This window comes from Rhinolophus hipposideros (assembly GCF_964194185.1).
Source record: "Rhinolophus hipposideros genome assembly, chromosome: 8".
NCBI lineage: Eukaryota > Metazoa > Chordata > Mammalia > Chiroptera > Rhinolophidae > Rhinolophus > Rhinolophus hipposideros.
Genome location: NC_138054.1, coordinates 95,186,227 through 95,202,470, shown reverse-complemented (window position 1 = coordinate 95,202,470; position 16,244 = coordinate 95,186,227). Strand labels below are relative to the sequence as shown.

The 16,244-nt window shown below is 57.5% G+C and overlaps 3 protein-coding genes across 5 annotated transcripts; 1 reads left to right on the top strand and 2 right to left on the bottom strand.

Annotated features, from left to right (window-relative positions):
• Positions 1-2,765, bottom strand: MRPL20 (mitochondrial ribosomal protein L20). 2 transcript variants are annotated; one of them, XM_081056636.1, is made up of 4 exons: positions 2,635-2,765; positions 2,427-2,537; positions 1,568-1,645; positions 1-547 (listed from the first exon to the last, which is right to left on the bottom strand). In XM_081056636.1, exons 1-4 carry the CDS (start codon positions 2,719-2,721, stop codon positions 242-244), a joined length of 582 nt encoding a protein of 193 aa, XP_080912762.1. In that variant the 5' UTR covers positions 2,722-2,765; the 3' UTR covers positions 1-241. The 2 variants fall into 2 exon arrangements, with proteins under 2 accessions (XP_080912762.1, XP_080912763.1); XM_081056637.1 differs by having other exon boundaries at positions 1-415; positions 2,635-2,760.
• A 2,826-nt stretch (positions 2,766-5,591) lies between these two features.
• Positions 5,592-8,792, bottom strand: ANKRD65 (ankyrin repeat domain 65; the record flags this gene model as incomplete). Its single annotated transcript, XM_081057150.1, is given in 4 exon segments — positions 5,592-7,152; positions 7,715-8,249; positions 8,408-8,723; positions 8,726-8,792. Coding segments are annotated over 4 exon segments (1,353 nt in total). The 3' UTR covers positions 5,592-6,717.
• Positions 8,793-11,210: 2,418 nt separating this feature from the next.
• TMEM278 (transmembrane protein 278) lies at positions 11,211-15,151 on the top strand. 2 transcript variants are annotated; one of them, XM_081057154.1, is made up of 3 exons: positions 11,211-11,324; positions 12,245-12,443; positions 13,453-15,151. In XM_081057154.1, coding segments are annotated over exons 1-3 (426 nt in total). In that variant the 5' UTR covers positions 11,211-11,322; the 3' UTR covers positions 13,678-15,151. The 2 variants fall into 2 exon arrangements, with proteins under 2 accessions (XP_080913280.1, XP_080913279.1); XM_081057153.1 differs by lacking the exon at positions 11,211-11,324 and having other exon boundaries at positions 11,570-12,443.
• The last annotated feature ends 1,093 nt before the right edge of the window (positions 15,152-16,244 follow it).

Sequence of the window (16,244 nt, the reverse complement as noted above, 5' to 3'; positions counted from 1 at the left end):
TGTATTTCAAGCCACAGCACACAGACCACAACAGGAGCTTTATTTGCATAACATACATGAGGTATTGCTGGGAGAGAAAAAAAGCCTTTTTCTCTCACACCTGTTACTGAAATGTAAATTAGCACAAGTGCAAATCAAACAATACTCTTGGCAAATGACTTTTAGCCCCTATTTTAGTTATGGTCATCGGGGGGATAAAACCTTTTCCTATGTCCCTCAGCTGGCGGTGTCAGTGTGCCCCTCAATGGTACTGTGCCACTCTGGAAAATATGCCTTCAGGTTCCTTCCCGTCCCCTAAGGCAGCAGCAAATCCTTCTTGTCGCCTTCTTTTGGCCAAGGCAGCCAAAGATTTAAAAGTCTTTGGTTCATAGATGGCTAGATCAGCAAGCACTTTCCTGTTGAGCTCCACCTGACACTGGGAAGAAAATCGGCCTGTGTCAGCATCAGAAACGTGTCTCCTTGAAGCACAAGAGCACTCAGGCATCCACCTGAGCACCTCTGGGGAGCAGTCTCCTTGACGACAGTCTGCCCTGCCAGGATACCGTGTCTGTTTGGGGAAGGGCAGGGAGGGAAGGAGAGGGGAGAGGAGGGAAAGGCAGGGGAAGGGAGTGGTGAATCCCATCCAAGTAGGATGCTGGAGGATAAATGTGGATAAGGAGGCGAGCGTGTCCCTGAAGGTCCATAGGACACTGGCCTCCAGTCCTGATGCCAGGAAACTGAGGACCGTGTTTATGGTTAACAGTCATCACCCAGACACAATTAGGACAGCTAAGTCACTTTGGAAAACAAAATCCCAATTCCCATTTACAAACACTGAAACAAGACACAAGCAGGGGACAAACCCAGCGTTCCCAATTCCCACAAGAGCCAAAACAAGTCAGTCATCCACCAAGTGAAGCCACAGGTGCCTTCGGAAAACAGGACACTGAGTCCGAGGAGCAGACGGTGGGATGGTCTCCATTGCTAAAGGCAGCTGGGTGGGAGTGGGTGCTGTTCCACGACCCAGGCAGGTCCTTCTCAGTTCCCCGGCAGTGAAATGGGGATGCCATGCCTACGCTTACCCTGAGGGTCTTGGTGAAACACCAAAGGCTGGGTCCGGTACAAGGCAGAAGCAGAACAACACCAACTCCCATCAACTTTTTAAGAGAAAATGTAAACGCACACAGGAGCAGAGGGAACAGCATCATCACCACATAAAAGTTAACCACAATTTTGTGACACATGCTTAATCTGTCCCCCACAAAACATTTCCCCTCCTTTTCGATTGCATGTGTTTCTGCTTTATCTGCTGCTTCACCAGAACTTATTCTTGTGAAAACTCAGAAATTAAACCTCAGTGTTCAATCCAAGTTTATCTGCCTTCAGCCCCCTGATGGGACACAGCAGGGCTGCTGTCTTGTTACCCCGTCCCCATTTCCAATTCTACCAGCAGGACAACAGCAGAGCCAGTGCGCTCAGTCCCCGACCCCAGAGAACGGAGCAGTGTCAGCGTGCCAACACTGGCTGCCATGCTGCTGGACTAGCCAGCTGGACCGGAGTCTGTAGTCGGTCAGTGTCTCAACCGTACCTTAACTAGGTTGACGATGAACGCTGGGTACTTCAGGCCGTGTTCTTGGGAGGCAGCTGTAATTCGATTAATCCAGAGCTGAAATAAGAAACATTGAGATGAGACCTCCCAGCAAAGGTTCAGACTGAACTAAAAGGTTTTCCTGTAAAAGTAAATAGTGTTTCCGACTCAGGCCAACAGGCCTGCAGCACAAACGGCAGCAAGCAGAGGCCGATGCTCTTCGGGCAGACGCCAACTTCCCTCTACACGAGGAGGAACGTGCTATGAAGCATGGCCTCGACACTCCCGGGCACTGAGAGGGAACGTGAGGGTGAGCAAGAGACTGCGGCTCAGACTACACAGCCAGCAAGGCAAGTGCTGCTTCAATGCGGGAGTCAAGACCCACGGGGGAGGGCTCCGGGACACGAGCCACCTCGAGGGACCAGCAGGCTCGGGAGACCAGGTGCAGGGAGCAGGTCTGTTCCCGGCGCAGGGAAGGTGTGCAAGGATGAGTCGGCGGTGCCCACGCTTCCGAACGACGTGTCCAATGGGCCTGCGGTGGGGGGGGCCGGGGGGGCTCTCCCCGGCCGGCCTTTGCTCAAGTGCGCTCTTCCCCGATGCAGGGACTGTCACCGGGAACGCGCATCCGAGTTCCCAGAAGTCTGTTACGAGAGGCCGCTGGGCGCCACTCCGCTGCTTCCGCTTCCGTCCACGCGGGAGGCGCCCGAGAAGCCGCGTCCCTAACGAGCCCCCCGAGGCGGCGGCTGCACGGGGCCCGCGGAGAACCCGCGCTCTCGGCAGCAGCGCGCGTGCGCGGGAGGCCCCGCCCCAACCGCTCCCACCACGTTCGGGCTGCGCGGACCCGCTCGCCACGGCTTACCGTCCTCAGGTTCCTCTTCTTCAGCCTCCGGGCCTTCGTGCACTTCACAAACGCCCTCGTCACCGCTCTAACGGCCAGCCTGTAGCACCGGTTCTTCCTTCCCCGGAAGTGCTGGGTCAAGACACGGGAAAGGAGGGTGGTCGGCGGAGCCCGCAGGCTCCCGGGGCCGCGGCGCGCAGGGGGCGCGGGGCGTGCGCGGCCGACTCACCCGCGCGTGCTGCAGCACCTCCTGCACCCGCCAGTAGCGGTCGGTGAGGCGGCTCCGCAGCCAGAGCTGCGCCGTGAGGAAGACCATGGCGCCCGGGCCGGCGTCTCCGCTGAACGACGCACGCGCCACGCCGCGAGAGCGCTTCCGGGTCAGCGGCTTGCCGGAGACTTCCGGGGTTCCGCGCGTGCGCCCTGAGCCCTGCCGCCGCGCCACTCTCTTGCGCATGCTCGTTCGAGGCAGGCCCGGGAATGTGGGCGTGGAGCGGAAGGGGTGCGACAGGGGCAGGGGAGAAACGCAGTCAGCGGGTCAACAAAGTAGGGGGCACCTGTGTCCCGTGAGCGACGCAGGACGCCGCTGTTTGAACATGCACCGCATGCGGGAAGTAGGACACAAAGGCCGGCGGTGCCTTCACATGAACTGACCACAATAGGCAAATCCGCAGACACCAAGCCTGCGCGGGCTGGGGAGTATCCGTGGGCACCGGTTTCCTTTCGGGGTAATGAAAAGTTCTGCAACTGGAGACTGTCACGGTTGCATACGGTTGTGAAACTCCTAAACGCCACTGAATTGTACGTACCCTTTAAAATGCTTAAATTGGTACATTTTACATTATGGGTATTTTACAACAAAAGCAGAAATGAAGTGTGCAGTTTCTTTGTAATTTTTCATCTGGGTATAATTTTAAATTGCAGAAAACTTGGAAGACTAAGTTCAAGGAATTCCCCGATATGCTTTTCCCAAATACATCAACAGTTTGCATTTTGCTCCATTTTATAATCCTTCTCTCTGTGGAGTTTGAAATATTGGAGACATCTAAACACTGAATTGTGTATTTCCTAAGAACAGGACATTCTGTCAGAACCCATAGTACACTGATTAAAGTCAGAAAATTTAACATGAAAACAAGACTGCTGTCTAGCCTGTGTTGGCTTAGAATTATCACTGGTCCTTTGCAGAATGTGAAGGATTCACAAGACTCAAAAAAATACGATAGTAAGGAAACTTTTGTTAAAGGTCGGGCGCAGAGAATGCCGATGGCAGTGTCCAAAGATAGCTGCTGCAGGTAGTAGTAAGGAGAGGTAACACCAGCAGAGGATTACCAGGGGCGGAGTCTAAAGTAGACAGCTGCCACGGGTTTCTGTTTAGCTGGGGTTTTATATTTTTCTATGCAGGATGCCAGGGGCTAGTCATCTTGCAGTTGTTTACCATTGCGGCTGGCCCCTTCTGAGAACTACTGTTGCAGTTGGCTTCCTCTGAAAATTGTCCTGGTGTTTGTCAGTCTGCAGGTGTGGTGCTGGCCAGGGATTCAGAGCTAAGTGGTTAACCTTTAAGCCTATTCTTACTAGCTCCCAGACTCATTAACACCTTTTTTAAAGATATTTTTTATTGGGGAAGGGGAACAGGACTTTATTGGGGAACAGTGTGTACTTCCAGGACTTTTTCCAAGTCGTCCTTTCAATCTTAGTTGTGGAGGGCGCAGCTCAGCAAAGGAAGAAGAGGAATTGGGCAGGGAGGGTCTCAGATGGGATGGCTAAACCAATAATTCTGGAGCAAAGACTGCCTATCAGAGACGTGTGGTGTTGGGTGGGCCTGCCTGTGCTGGACCAATGTCTGGGGATGCCAGAAAAGCATTCAGAAATGCCGCAGCGGACTTGAAGCTAAATGACAAGCGGATATTGAGTGGCTATCTGAGCAGCGCCCACCTGTCCGTGGCACCACACTCTGAGATAAGTGTGCTTTTCCTCATCCAATCTGCACTCACTCATTTGAACATTCTTTTTTGACTCTAACTCCATCATTCTTTCTGTATTTGCTGACATTCTACTTAGAGAAGAGCTTCCCTTTTGTGGGGTGGAGGGTGGTGCAGTCTTTAACAGCGTTAGAAGAGTGCACTGAGGATGACGTTTGAGTCAAGAAGAAAGTGACTGACCAAGCCAGTCACACACCTGAGGGAAGAGTATGCCCAGCAGAGGGATCAGCGAGTGCAAAGGCCTGAGGCACTAGCCACCTGGTGTAGTCAAGAACAGCGAAAACGCCACCGTGATGGGAATGGAGCGAGTGAGGGTCCCAGGGTCAGGGTCCTGGATCTCAGCATGTTGGAGTCCAGAGTGGGAAGTTGGTGAGGATGTGTAGGGCCCTGAAGGTCGTGCAAGGACGTTGACATTCCGGTGACCATTGCTGCATGCAGCCTTGCCCACAGCATGGCAGCTTTAGGGCAGTCAGATGGCTGACCTGGTGGCTAGAGGACAAGGCACTGTGGAAGCATGTCGCCTCCTTGGCCCACCGTGGAAAGTCACACAGCATTGCTTTGACAGTATGCTGGTGGCCAAATAGTCACAAAAGTCAATTCAGTGTCAAAGGGCGAAGACACAGACTGCAGCCCCGGATGGGAGGAACACGAAGGAGCTCACAGACGGCGAACTCACTGGGGCGTCTGTGAACAACTCTATACACGTTTGGTTCTTGCTCCATGAGAGGGAGCCATTGGGGGGATTCTGAGCAGCACAGTGGTGTCATCCAACTTATTAAATAAGATGGCAGCTACTGTTTTGAGAGCAGACCGTAGGGATGCAGGGTTTGAGCAGGAAGACCAGTGAGACTGGTGGCAACACTCAGGCCAGGCTGGTGGTGGCTTGCACTGTAGCAGATGCAGTGGGGGGTGAGAGGCGGTGGGGCTCTGGGTATGCACTGAAGGGAGAGCCCGCAGGTTGTGTAGCTTAAAAACCATCCTTCCTCTGAGGATGGCAAAAATGTCACTCCAGCCCCCTTCTTTCTCCCATTCTCATCCCCAGTGCATCTGCTCTCCCCATTGTAATGGGAGGTCCACCACCTACGCTTCACCTCGGGCACATACCTCCCTAGGAGTCACTGTTATTTCTCCCTTTCCCCTGGCCCCCACGTCCAGCCCATCAGTGAATCCAGAGGGCTCTACGCACAGTCATTCCAATGTTGCCTGCTTCTCCCACCTCCACTGTTCCGGCCACCATCTCACTGGTGTCTCCGTGCTCCATTTCCCAGGTCCAGTCCGCTCTGCAGTTGGCGGGCTTCATGAATCCAGCAGCCCCGTCACACATCCACAAACTCGCCAAAGGCTTCCATTGCCTTGGGAGTAAAACCCAAGCTGTCCCATGGCCGCAGGCAGAATTTGGCATGATAGTTCTCTTTTGAAAGGTGAAATCTGTCCTGTAAAGCTGTTATTTCAGAAAACCTATACTTTTAAATTGAAAAATGGCAATGATTTTCTACGAAGATACAGAGATGGGCAGTCAGACAACGGTTCCTGACTCGATTGTGCCACGGGGTTTTTCATTTGTGAACACAGCTGAGTGACAACAGGGAGACACTGATGCCACTGGAAGAAGATTTTTACATTTGACATTTCCCGAGAGAAGAGCACACCAGGCCCCACAGGGCCACAGAGGGACCAGGGTCAGCAAGGAGGCAGGAGCGAGGAGGGCAAAGCCCAGGACAGAGCCTTCCTGGGGTTCTGGCAGGAAAGACAAGGCAGGGCAGGGGAACCACTGAGGACTGGCTTGCTTGGTAATCCCAGCAGGCCTTGCTGTATAGGCCTGTCTGGCTGTCTGGCTGCTGGCCTGGTGGTTCAGCTGGGTGTGTGAGAGCAGGCTCAGAGTGTAGGCTCTGGATCTAGGGGATATGTGAATAACCGTGGCCATTAGTTTGGCCCTGTAACTAATGGGTTCAAACAGACAAGTACTGAATCTAAGAAAACACAGAACACCGCCATGTACAGAAACAGTAGCTGAGGATGACACCTCCATGGTGTACAAATGAGAGACCATCAGGTTTTGGTTAAATCTGTGGCCACAATTCAGTCGGTAGAGTGCAGGGCTGAGGTGCCCCTGGGAATCTGTGGGGCCTCCCCAGATCTGGCCATAGGCCCATTACTGGGCCTCAAGCCATTTGCCCCCTTCTCCTCCAGGAAGCTCTCAGCTGTTCTCCCCTCCACCCAGGCAGGTGGCCTCAGTCCAGAAGAGAGGAGCCTGGCACACTCCCAAAGCTGTGGGAGCCAGGAGCCACCTGTCCTGCTCTGGCCCTGCGGGCTCAGCCCTGGGGCTGGTATCCCTAGCAGTCCTTTTGCTCTCCGCAAAGGGCGGGCAGTGCCTGGGGAAGGCCCCCCTCAGGCACCAGGTCCTGGGCCACCTCACCCCATGGCGTTATCTGGGTGTGGCTGGCCCCTCTGCTCAGCAAAAGCTCTACCATGGGGCCATGGCCACGCTCCCTGGCGACGTGCAGTGGTGTCTTGTGGAGCCAGCCAGCCGCGTTGACCTGCGCACCCCTGTCCAGGAGGTGGCTGGCAATGTCCACGTGGCCTCCCCGGGCAGCGTGGTGCAGGGGTGTTAGGCCTAATGAGTCTCCAGCATCCACCTCAGCTCCCCAGGCTGCCAGTAACTGGACAGCAGGCAGGTGTCCAGCAGCGGCAGCCCTGTGGAGTGCAGAGCGGCTATGCCTGTCTTTGAGGCTTGGGTCTGCCCCGTGGTCCAGCAGCACCTCCATATCCTGGAAGAGAGGAGGACAAGGCAGAGGCCAGCCCTGGTCCAGGTGGCTGAGGGGCTGGGCCCACCTTGCCATTTGCCTGACCCAGACCTCATTAGGCCTGGGTCACCTAACAGCCTCTTTCTCCACACTGCTTCCCCATTTGGTACATGAGCCAGCGTCTATGGAAGCCTGGAGTGGCTCTGCTTAGAGACTTCCATTTCTCCCGCTAATCGTTCTCAGATCAAATCCGAGATTTGCAGCCACTTGCTCTCCCTTTCCCCTGTCTGGGGACTGGGGGGACTCAAGCACACGCCTGGTGCTCAGTAAGTACTTGTTGCTACCGACCACCAAAATAAAGTCCGGATGCCAGGCTTCTTCCCCAGGCTTCCGAGAGCGGTTAAGAAAGGGTCTGGGCTGCACTGAGGCCCCTGGCCATCGGCCCCACCCCGTGTCATCCAGCTTTGGGCGGACAGTGCAGGCTCCTCCACAGCTTGCCCGAGGCTGGGGTGGGGCCGTGCAGCCCCAGGGGCGAGGACCGTCCCCTCCACCCACCCGGTCACTTCGGGGCTTGGCCCGGGCGTACCTGCCGGCGGCCCAAACCCGCAGCGACGCCGAGCGCGGTGGCCCCCGCGCCGTCCCGGGCGTCCGCCCGCGCGCCGCACGCCAGGAGGAGACGCAGCGCCGCCGAGCGCCCGGCCGCGGCCGCCACGAGCAGGGCTCCGTCCAGGTGCGCGCAGCCGCCCGCCGCTAGCAGCTCGAGCACCGGCAGCCGGCCGCCCACGGCCGCCCAGTGCGCCGCCGTCCATCCACGGACGTCCGCCACCGCGGGGCCGGGGCCCGGCGAGCTCAGCAGGCGTCGGGCCAGGAGCGTGCGACCCAGCGCGGCTGCCCAGTGCAGCGGCGTGAGGCCGTCCCCGGTGCGCGCCCCCGCGGGGGCCCCGCGCAGCAGCAGCAGCTCCGCCACCTGCGAGTGGCCCTCCCAGGCGGCCTCGTGCAGCGGCGTGCGCCCCGCGTGGTCGGCGGCCCCCACCGCGGCCCCGCGCTGTAGCAGGAGCCGCACCAGGGGTACGTGGCCGCGCAGCACGGCCAGGTGGAGCGGGGTCCTACCCGCGCGGTCCCTGCCGGGGGTGACGGTTATGTGGGTGAGGGTGGGGCGCCCCGGGGATGAGACCCCCGTCCTGCCCGCGGGTGAGGAGGTTCCTGCCCCCCTGCTCAGTGAACCGACCCCTGACACCTCCACTTTGGTAAAGAGACTCCGTGCTGCCCTGGGGCTCACCTCTCCTCCACACTGGCCCCTTGCCGCAGCAGCTGTGTTGTGAGGCCCAGGTGACCCCTCCACACGGCCTGCAGCAGGCGCCCCCAGGCCCGTGGGGCACCCGGCCCCTCTGTCGCTGCTCCCAGGATCTCCTCAGAGCCCAGCTCCATCCACCTGAGTTCCTCCTCCACCCCTGCCTCTGTTGGGTCCTGCTTCTCTGGCTCTGAGCTCCCAGAGCTTATCTGGGAAGAGCAGGAATCCAGCATGGATGCTGGAGGCCCCTGGCCAACACGGAGGCCCCCCATCTCCCCAAGGGGAACCAGGACACCACTGAGGCTTGACTCTCAGTTACCCCCAGAGGAACCCTGCCCAGAGACTCTGTCCTCTGGCTGGGGGTCCTCTCCATGCTGACCCTGACCCAGCCAGACCCAGGTGGCCCTTTCTAGAAACTCCTCCTTGAAGGTGTGGAGGTGCAGGTGTCTGCTCCTGCAGGGCTGGAAGACTCTAGCTGCCGCTGACTGTGTTTGTGGGTTTTTGGGGGCTGGGAGGGTGGGGAAGGGGTGGAGCAGAGCTGCCCACTGCTGCCTCCTAGGCCAGGATAAGGGCCACTTCCCCACACTGTTTACCCAGCAACTCAAGGAGACACACTGCCTGGTGGCCACAGCCCCTGCCCCAGCACCGGTCCTCCTGCCAAGTGCCAGGGCCAGGGCTTGGCCTCCCCCCAGGGAGACACAGCCAGACAAGCAGGAACATGCCTGTGGGCCATGGCTCCTCCAAGGAGCACAGCCTCTGATGTGCCTTGACTTGCCCCCAGGCACCCACATGCCTTCCCATGGGTTCCTCCCTCAGGCGCCACCGCTCACCCCACTCCTGTCCCTGCTAAGACCATCTCTGGGCTGGAGCCAGGCCTCTGGCCTGATTCCAGGGTGGGAGGTAGACAGGATGAGGCAGGACCCTTCCCTCCCAAGTCAGGCAACCTGGGTAAGGGGGTCGGTGGTAGAAAGCTCCTGAGAGGTTGAGGCAAGTCAGCAGCCTGTGATGGGACAGAGCCCTGAACTACACCCAGAAGTGGTGATGCAGGAAGGGGGCTGAGCCAGGCTGGCAGGATGGGTCACCTTTATTGTGGGGCCCTGGGGCAGGGCGGCGGGGTGAAGGGCTGGCCCTGCCTTCCCATCCCCCAAACCCTGGGAAAGAGCCCTGATAGGAGGAAGTGTCCATTCCTGCAGCCTGGCCTCTCCAGCTGCCTCTTGTGTCTGACTGTCCACCAGGAAGCAGTGCAGTTTTGAGGCTGTTGCTCCCACCCCCAGGTTGCCAGGGATGAGATGTCCTGAGGGTCCTGCCCTGTCCTCCCTCCCTCCCCAGGGGCAACAGAGCCTTGGCCCTTCCCCCATCTCCCTAAAGAGCAGCCCTTCCAGGTGCCATGTCCAAAGAGTGGGTCTCCAAGCAAGACACCCAGGGGCCCCATCCCACCACCAAGCCACAGGGGCCCTAGCCCATGAGCCTCAGTCACTCTGCTCAGATGTCACCTCCCCAGAGGGCCCTCCAGCCTGACCACCAATCTGAAGCAACCTTGTCCCTGAACCTGTTTTCTTTTTTTTCTTAACACTTATCCCTCCATGAAAGCATCTGTCTATTTTTTTTTTTTTTAATGTCTGCCTTCCTCTTCTAAAATGAAAGCTCCATGAGGGCACGTCACATAGGCTGGCAGCTTTGGCCAGTAAAGAAGCAAGCACTCGCGGTGGGTTCAGACACTTTACTGCTCAAGTAGCCAGAAAAAACAAGGGCAGCAAAGATGTTAACTTCGTGTCCCCTGTCCCACAGGATGACACCGAAAAGAATGAGCCAGGGGCCGGCCCGGTGGCTCAGGTGGTTGGAGCTCCATGCTCCTAACTCCAAAGGCTACCGGTTCGATTCCCACATGGGCCAGTGGGCTCTCACCCACAAGGCTGCCGTTTCAACTCCTCGCAAGGGATGGTGGGCTCCGCCCCCTGCAACCAGCAACCGCAACTGGAGCTGGAGCTGAGCTGCGCCCTCCACAACTAAGACTGAAAGGACAACAACCTGACTTGGAAAAAAGTCCTGGAAGTACACATTGTTCCCCAATAAAGTCCTGTTCCCCTTCCCCAATAAAATCTTTAAAAATAAATAAATAAAAGAATGGGCCAGATAACAGGCAGCAGGGGACCTGTGGTTGAGGGTCCGTGGGGGCAGTGGGAAGTCCCCTGGGACATCAGAGATAGGGGAGCCCAGGAACAACTAACAGCCTTCCAGAAGGCAGAGGAAGTAGGAGCCGGCCGTGTGCCTATCTTCCCGCGTTTGCTCTGGCCTAGGGCGCTACAGCTCGCTCCGTGGCCTCTGTGGATTTGTGCAAGGTTGTCAAGCAGGACCCCCGCACAGCCACCCCTGCATGGCAAGGCCTGTGTAGGCCTCACTCACTGAGTCCAGAGAGCCTAGAGCAGCAGCACACAGTGGGAGCTCAAGGAGTGTTAAATGAGTCACCTGAAGAGAGGGTGGGGCTTAGGAGATAAGACCTGCATCCTCGCTGCTTCTGAACTCTCTGCCCAAACATTCCTCTGTGCAGCATTTTTTACCCCAAATTCACTATCTGAATAAATAAGCAGCTACTGTGAGATCGTGGCATATGTGTGCGAGTGAAAACGGTTGAATTGTGTGTGTCCGGCCACGGCGTGGCACGAGCTGCCTGGAGCCTCAGCTGTTGTCCTAACCAGGCCTGTGTCAGGCTTGTGTGCACAATCGCTGTCCTCGTCCCCCATCTGTACGTGTCTGAAGGGACTTGGTGAGCCTGGGAGGCCTGGAATATATTGGAAGAAAAGTCGGAGGGGACAACGGAAGTGTGGAGAAGGTGTGAAGGGGAAATGTTGGTATCTGACGCCATGTGGCCTCCTTTATTCAGCTCACAGACAACCTACTGGTGAATGTAAGTGTCAACTTGTTATGTCAGTGGTGTTTAAATGCTGTATGTTATACTAGGAAACCCTGGGGGTCGGGCCAGTGTGAAGAGTGGGGGGAATTAGTTGGGGTTTTAGAGGAGTGGAGAATGCTTTGTTTCCCCACTTGAAATAATAATACTTGCCCCCACTGTTTTCAGGATGGATTAGATTCTGACACAAAGGATACCTGTCATAGTAGCTGCTGTTACTGAGTTCTACCTACTATGTGCCGGGTCTCATACAGAGTGTTTCACATGCATTGCCCACATGCCCTCTCAACAGCCCTACGATGTAAACACCCAGCATCTTCCCTGTTTTACTGAGGCTCAGAGGGACCAGGTTTCGGGATGAGGGGACCAGCAGGGGCTAGGGCTGGGAAGTGGGGTGGGTGGTGACCTCCATGTGGCAGCTACTGATGGGGCAGTTGTAAGAGTCAAGACCTATGAAATGAAGTTGTTCTGTGGGGGAGCAGCAAGGGGGGGAGGGCGGGACCGGGAGGGAGGAGGGCCCCAGTGCCAGGCCTTAGGGACAGCTGACCAGAGCACACAGAGCTGACTAGGGAGACTGGCCAGGGCCAGAGCTGCAGTCACCTGGCAGAGAGAGGCCAAGCCTGGCAGTGGGGGAAACTGAGGCAGGGGTGTAGCCCTGGAGACTGATGGTCAGGGCTGGACCTACTTGGGCCAGGGTCCTGCCCTCCAGCTGGGTCCATTATCTACTTGCTGGAGTCTGAGTAGGGGTCTGACCTAGGGACCCAGGGCAGACCCTGGGGGCCCCTGCTTCTGCCATCTGACTACTGCTGTGAGCCTCCTGGGCCCATCACCCAAGAGAGCATGAGTGAGCAGGAGAGGGAGACAGAGGAAGATGAGGGAGGGACCATTTCAGACACAGCACCCATGCTGCCCCGAAGGCTTCCTGACCTCCAGGCGTCAGTCCTGATGTCTCCAGGGTGGGCAGGCCTGGCTGCCCGAAGCCTTGGGACCCTGCAGCTGCCCAGTCAGATTCTGGCCGGACTCCTGCTCCACCTGCTGCTGCCTGCAACCGTGTTCCTGCTGGTGCTGCTGCCGGCAGCTGCCATCGTCTATTTGGGGTTCCTGTGCCACTCGAGGGTGAGCTGAGCCCTCCACGGGCAGGGGCACTGGCTGGGGTCCCCGGGGAGTGGGGTCCTGTAAAGGTTCAGGGCCCTGGGCCTGACGGTGAATCTGCCCCCTTCTGGCATGGCCCCTTGGTCCTCAGAACATGTGTGCCCCTCCCTGGAGAGCCCTTCTTCTGCCAACCCCTCCCCCACCCAGCTGCAGTAAAAGAAGGGCTTTTGTTTGCTGCTGGAGGGGACAGCTCTCTCTCTCTCCTCCCTTGAAGCCTCCCAGCCTTGTACCAGGCAGGGGCCACCAGAGCCCGGACAGCTGGGCAGGGTGGGAAGGGGAGGGGGTTCCAGGAAGAGAGGGTGTGTGCGTTTATCAGATTTCACCAGTCCACAGCCCCTCTTCACCCCTAACTACCCCCCCCTACACACACACAGCCTGTGGCAGACCCTTCTAGCCCTGGGCTGGGTTTCCCCAGATGGAGTGGGTTGTGGCTTGGTCTGGAGCAGGGAAGGTATAGGTTGATGGGCGCCCATGTCCCCTTTCTGTAGGCATAAGGCAGGGGAGGGGGACCCAATACTAGGCTGCAGAAGAGAAGGTGACATCAACTGGTGACACCCACGGGTTGGGGTGGAAGGTCAGCTCTCAGCACAGGGAAGGGCCATGGAAAAGTAGTGTGTTGGGGGGAGGAGGAAATGGGGGTCGGGCAATGGGGAAGGGTGGGAATTTTAAACCTCCCCTTAAGGGACTCCTACTCTGGCTATTTACTGTTTGGGTCCCCATCTCCCATCCTAGGCTCAGAAATTCCAGACCCACAACAGCGCGGGGGGGGGGGGGGGGGGGAGGAAGCTAGCCTCCTGACTCCCCCAGACCTCAGGCCCCACCCCTCCAGAAGTTACCTCCCGCTGCGACCCAGTCCACCTTCTCCCAGGCTGCGCCTGACCACCCACCTGACCCCACCCTGTCCTTCAGTCCACCTGTGCCTGGCTCCGCCCCGCCCAGGTCACTCCCCTCTTAACAGCCGCCCTGCCCCTAGGTTCACCCGGCGCCCCGCCCCGCGTGCCGCGCGCTGCTCTCGGACCGCAGCTCCACGACGCTCATCGTGTTGGGCTTCCTCTCGCTGCCTCCACTCCTGGTACTCGCTTCGGCCACCCGCGCCCGCCTGGCCCGATGCCTCCGCCCGCTGCTGCCTCTCCCCACTTGGACACCCGTACCCCGCCGCCACTCCGACGGGGAGGAGCAGCTCTGCTCCTGGTTGTGACCCCCAGAGGCCCTCCAAAGGACCCGAGACCTCCAAATACAGGGAGGCCCCCGAATTTCCCTCGTGACCCCCATAAGGTGGCCCCACCGGCGAGCTTGGGGTCTGCGTCCAGGTCCGGCGGGGACACCGTGTGCTTGCCTCGGGGCTCGTGCGTAGTGCTCGGAATGACCACGAGATGGCACCGGACTCCCCTGGACCAGGGTTGGCCCTTCCCCACCCCTGCAGGCACCCCTGCTGCTGGGTGGCTAGGAAGCGCCTAGGAAGAGAAATGGCTCTCAGAGAAGGGGCATGTGGCCAGGCTCCGAAACGTGGGCTTCTTGGCTTCTGCCACTGCGGCTGCCCTGAGCTCCGGCTCCCACCGGAAGAGCCGCCCCTGTGGGCCCCATGTCTGGTCAGCCAGCCGGCCTCCAGCGAGTTCCAGAAGTGGTGAGACTTCCACACTCCACCAGAGCAGGCATCTCTAGAAGCTCAGTGGTGGCCAGCAGCCCTAGGGCTTGCAGGGCTGCTCAGCCTGAGACCCGGTTAACGTTTAGATAGGCACCAGAGTAAGGGCTCAGTGTGTTGTCTCTGGATAATTTTAAGGTTTGTTGTCTTTCGCACTCTGAGCTTTCTCGTTGTGGATATGTTCTTAATTATCCATTTGGTCTATGTGGTGTTTCCCATTCCTAGGGATTCATATATTTCATCAGTGCTGGAGAAGTCTCAGCCATTATCTCTTAAATTCTGCCTCTCATTCGTTGTATGGATGCTTTCTTGGGGAGCACCTGTTAAATGAATGCTTCACCTTTTCCTTTTAACTCCATGTGGGCTCATCTCGCGTATTTTCCATCTCCTTGTGTCCCTGTACTGCATTCTGGACAATTCCTTCATCTCCCTCTTCCAGGTCACTAAGTCATCTGCGGATTAACGCATGCATTTAATTATGTTATTATAGTATGCTTAAAACTTATACTTGCTTCTTTTTCAAATCTGAGCATTTCTAATGGACACTTGGTGGCATGCTCGGTTTTTGGATTACAGCTTCAATTTCTTGAACAATTCACAGCATTTCTTTTTTTATATTCTGTGCCTAACAATTCCAACGTCTTAGTCTTTGGGGGTCTACATTTGTTGTGTTGTTTCTGCTGATTCTTACTAATAGCATATTGTTTCTTTGAATGATTGCTAAGTTTTGATTGCCAGACCACACGTGTGAAAATCCTGAGGCTGTGATTTACCACCAGCCTGGCCCCCCGTTAGGTCCTGCCCTGGTAGTCTCTGTGCAGTGGCCACCCTGGGGTCCCTGACTGCGGTGTGGCTCCCAGCTCTGTGTCCAGGAAACCGCTGCTTTCCCATCTGCTTTCTTGCATCATCCTCATTTCTGCTCACTCTTCTGCTTATTTATCTACTTTCAGTGTTTAATTTGGCGGGGAGGGGGCCTGGAGATATTTGCTTCCTTGTAACCCGGCAGTATATTAAAATGTGTCCTGCTTATAATTGGTCCAGAGTCTAGTGGTAGCTACAAGGCGTTGTAAAGGCTCTAGCTCTCAGGACTCCGCCTGGGACCCACTGGATCCGCGCTCAGCTGTGCCCAAAGGTCAGGGGTCAGGGGTCAGGGTTCTGGGTAGGACCAATGTCAGGGCTCACTCTGTGGCCTTGAGCAGAGCCCGGCGTGTGGCTGGCTCAGGCCCAGCAGGCATGCTCCGGGTTTTCCAATCGACTGTGCCCAGCTCTGATGCCATTCCCAGTCAGACAGGCCTGGCCAGCCATCCAGCTGCCAAGGACAGCTCCCCTGATCCAAGGCCGCCTTCCTTCCCTCCTGCCCAGTGCTGAAGGATCAGGACTCTCCTGAGGATCCTCCTGACCCGGAGTCATCAAAACAACAGCTGGGCCTGGTGGGGGTGGGGAGCCGAGGTGGGGTGCTCAGCTGCCGGCCAGGGGTTCCTGTGGTGTTGTGCAGTATCCACGGGCGGCCCGGAGGCCCCAGGGAAGTCCTGCCTCAGCCTCAGCTCTGCCCCACCCGCTCACAAAAGGAACACCTGTGGGCGGCTGTGGGCGGTTCACAGGAGGGGCCTAGGGGTCTGCTTTGAGAGAGTCAGCTGTCTGGGAAAGCGGAAACTGGATGCTGGAGGCCAGGGGCTGACCTACCAGAGAGGACCAGAAATAGGTCGCTGGGCCCTGGGGGGTGGCACAGGAGGAGCCTCAGTTCTTTGTGTGTCCTAGGTGGTATTCCTTATCTGTCACCATCTGGACAAGCTTCCAGCCACAGGCTCCCCCTCAAGGCCTGTCATTCACACAACCTTCCCAGCCCTTCTGTTCTCCTGCCTGGGCAGGACCCCACCTGGACCCACAAATCTCTACCTCTAAACTTTTGCAGGAGCCTGTGACAGAAGCCCCTCTTTTGGGGCCTCAGCCCCCCAGGCCCAGCTCCCATCCTGATGGAGCTTCTGCTCCCCTCCCCAAGAGCCCCCTCACTTCAGCCTGGAAGGCCCTCCCACCCCTACCCTACAAATCTAGGAGCACTGAATGGGGGGGAATGTGGGTGGGGTCGATGGCTCTCTCCCCACCCAGGTACTCAGGCCGTGCCT

Bases quoted from the DNA above. Each gene is read 5' to 3' on its own strand.
- MRPL20 (XM_081056636.1), bottom strand. From the start codon at position 2,721: ATGGTCTTCCTCACGGCGCAGCTCTGGCTGCGGAGCCGCCTCACCGAC. The intron at 2,538-2,634 runs GTGAGTCGGCCG...GTCTTGACCCAG, and splicing joins AGGTGCTGCAGCACGCGCGG to CACTTCCGGGGAAGGAAGAA. The intron at 548-1,567 runs GTACGGTTGAGA...TTCCCCAAACAG, and splicing joins TCATCGTCAACCTAGTTAAG to ACACGGTATCCTGGCAGGGC.
- TMEM278 (XM_081057153.1), top strand. From the start codon at position 12,168: ATGAGTGAGCAGGAGAGGGAGACAGAGGAAGATGAGGGAGGGACCATT. The intron at 12,444-13,452 runs GTGAGCTGAGCC...CCCTGCCCCTAG, and splicing joins GGTTCCTGTGCCACTCGAGG to GTTCACCCGGCGCCCCGCCC.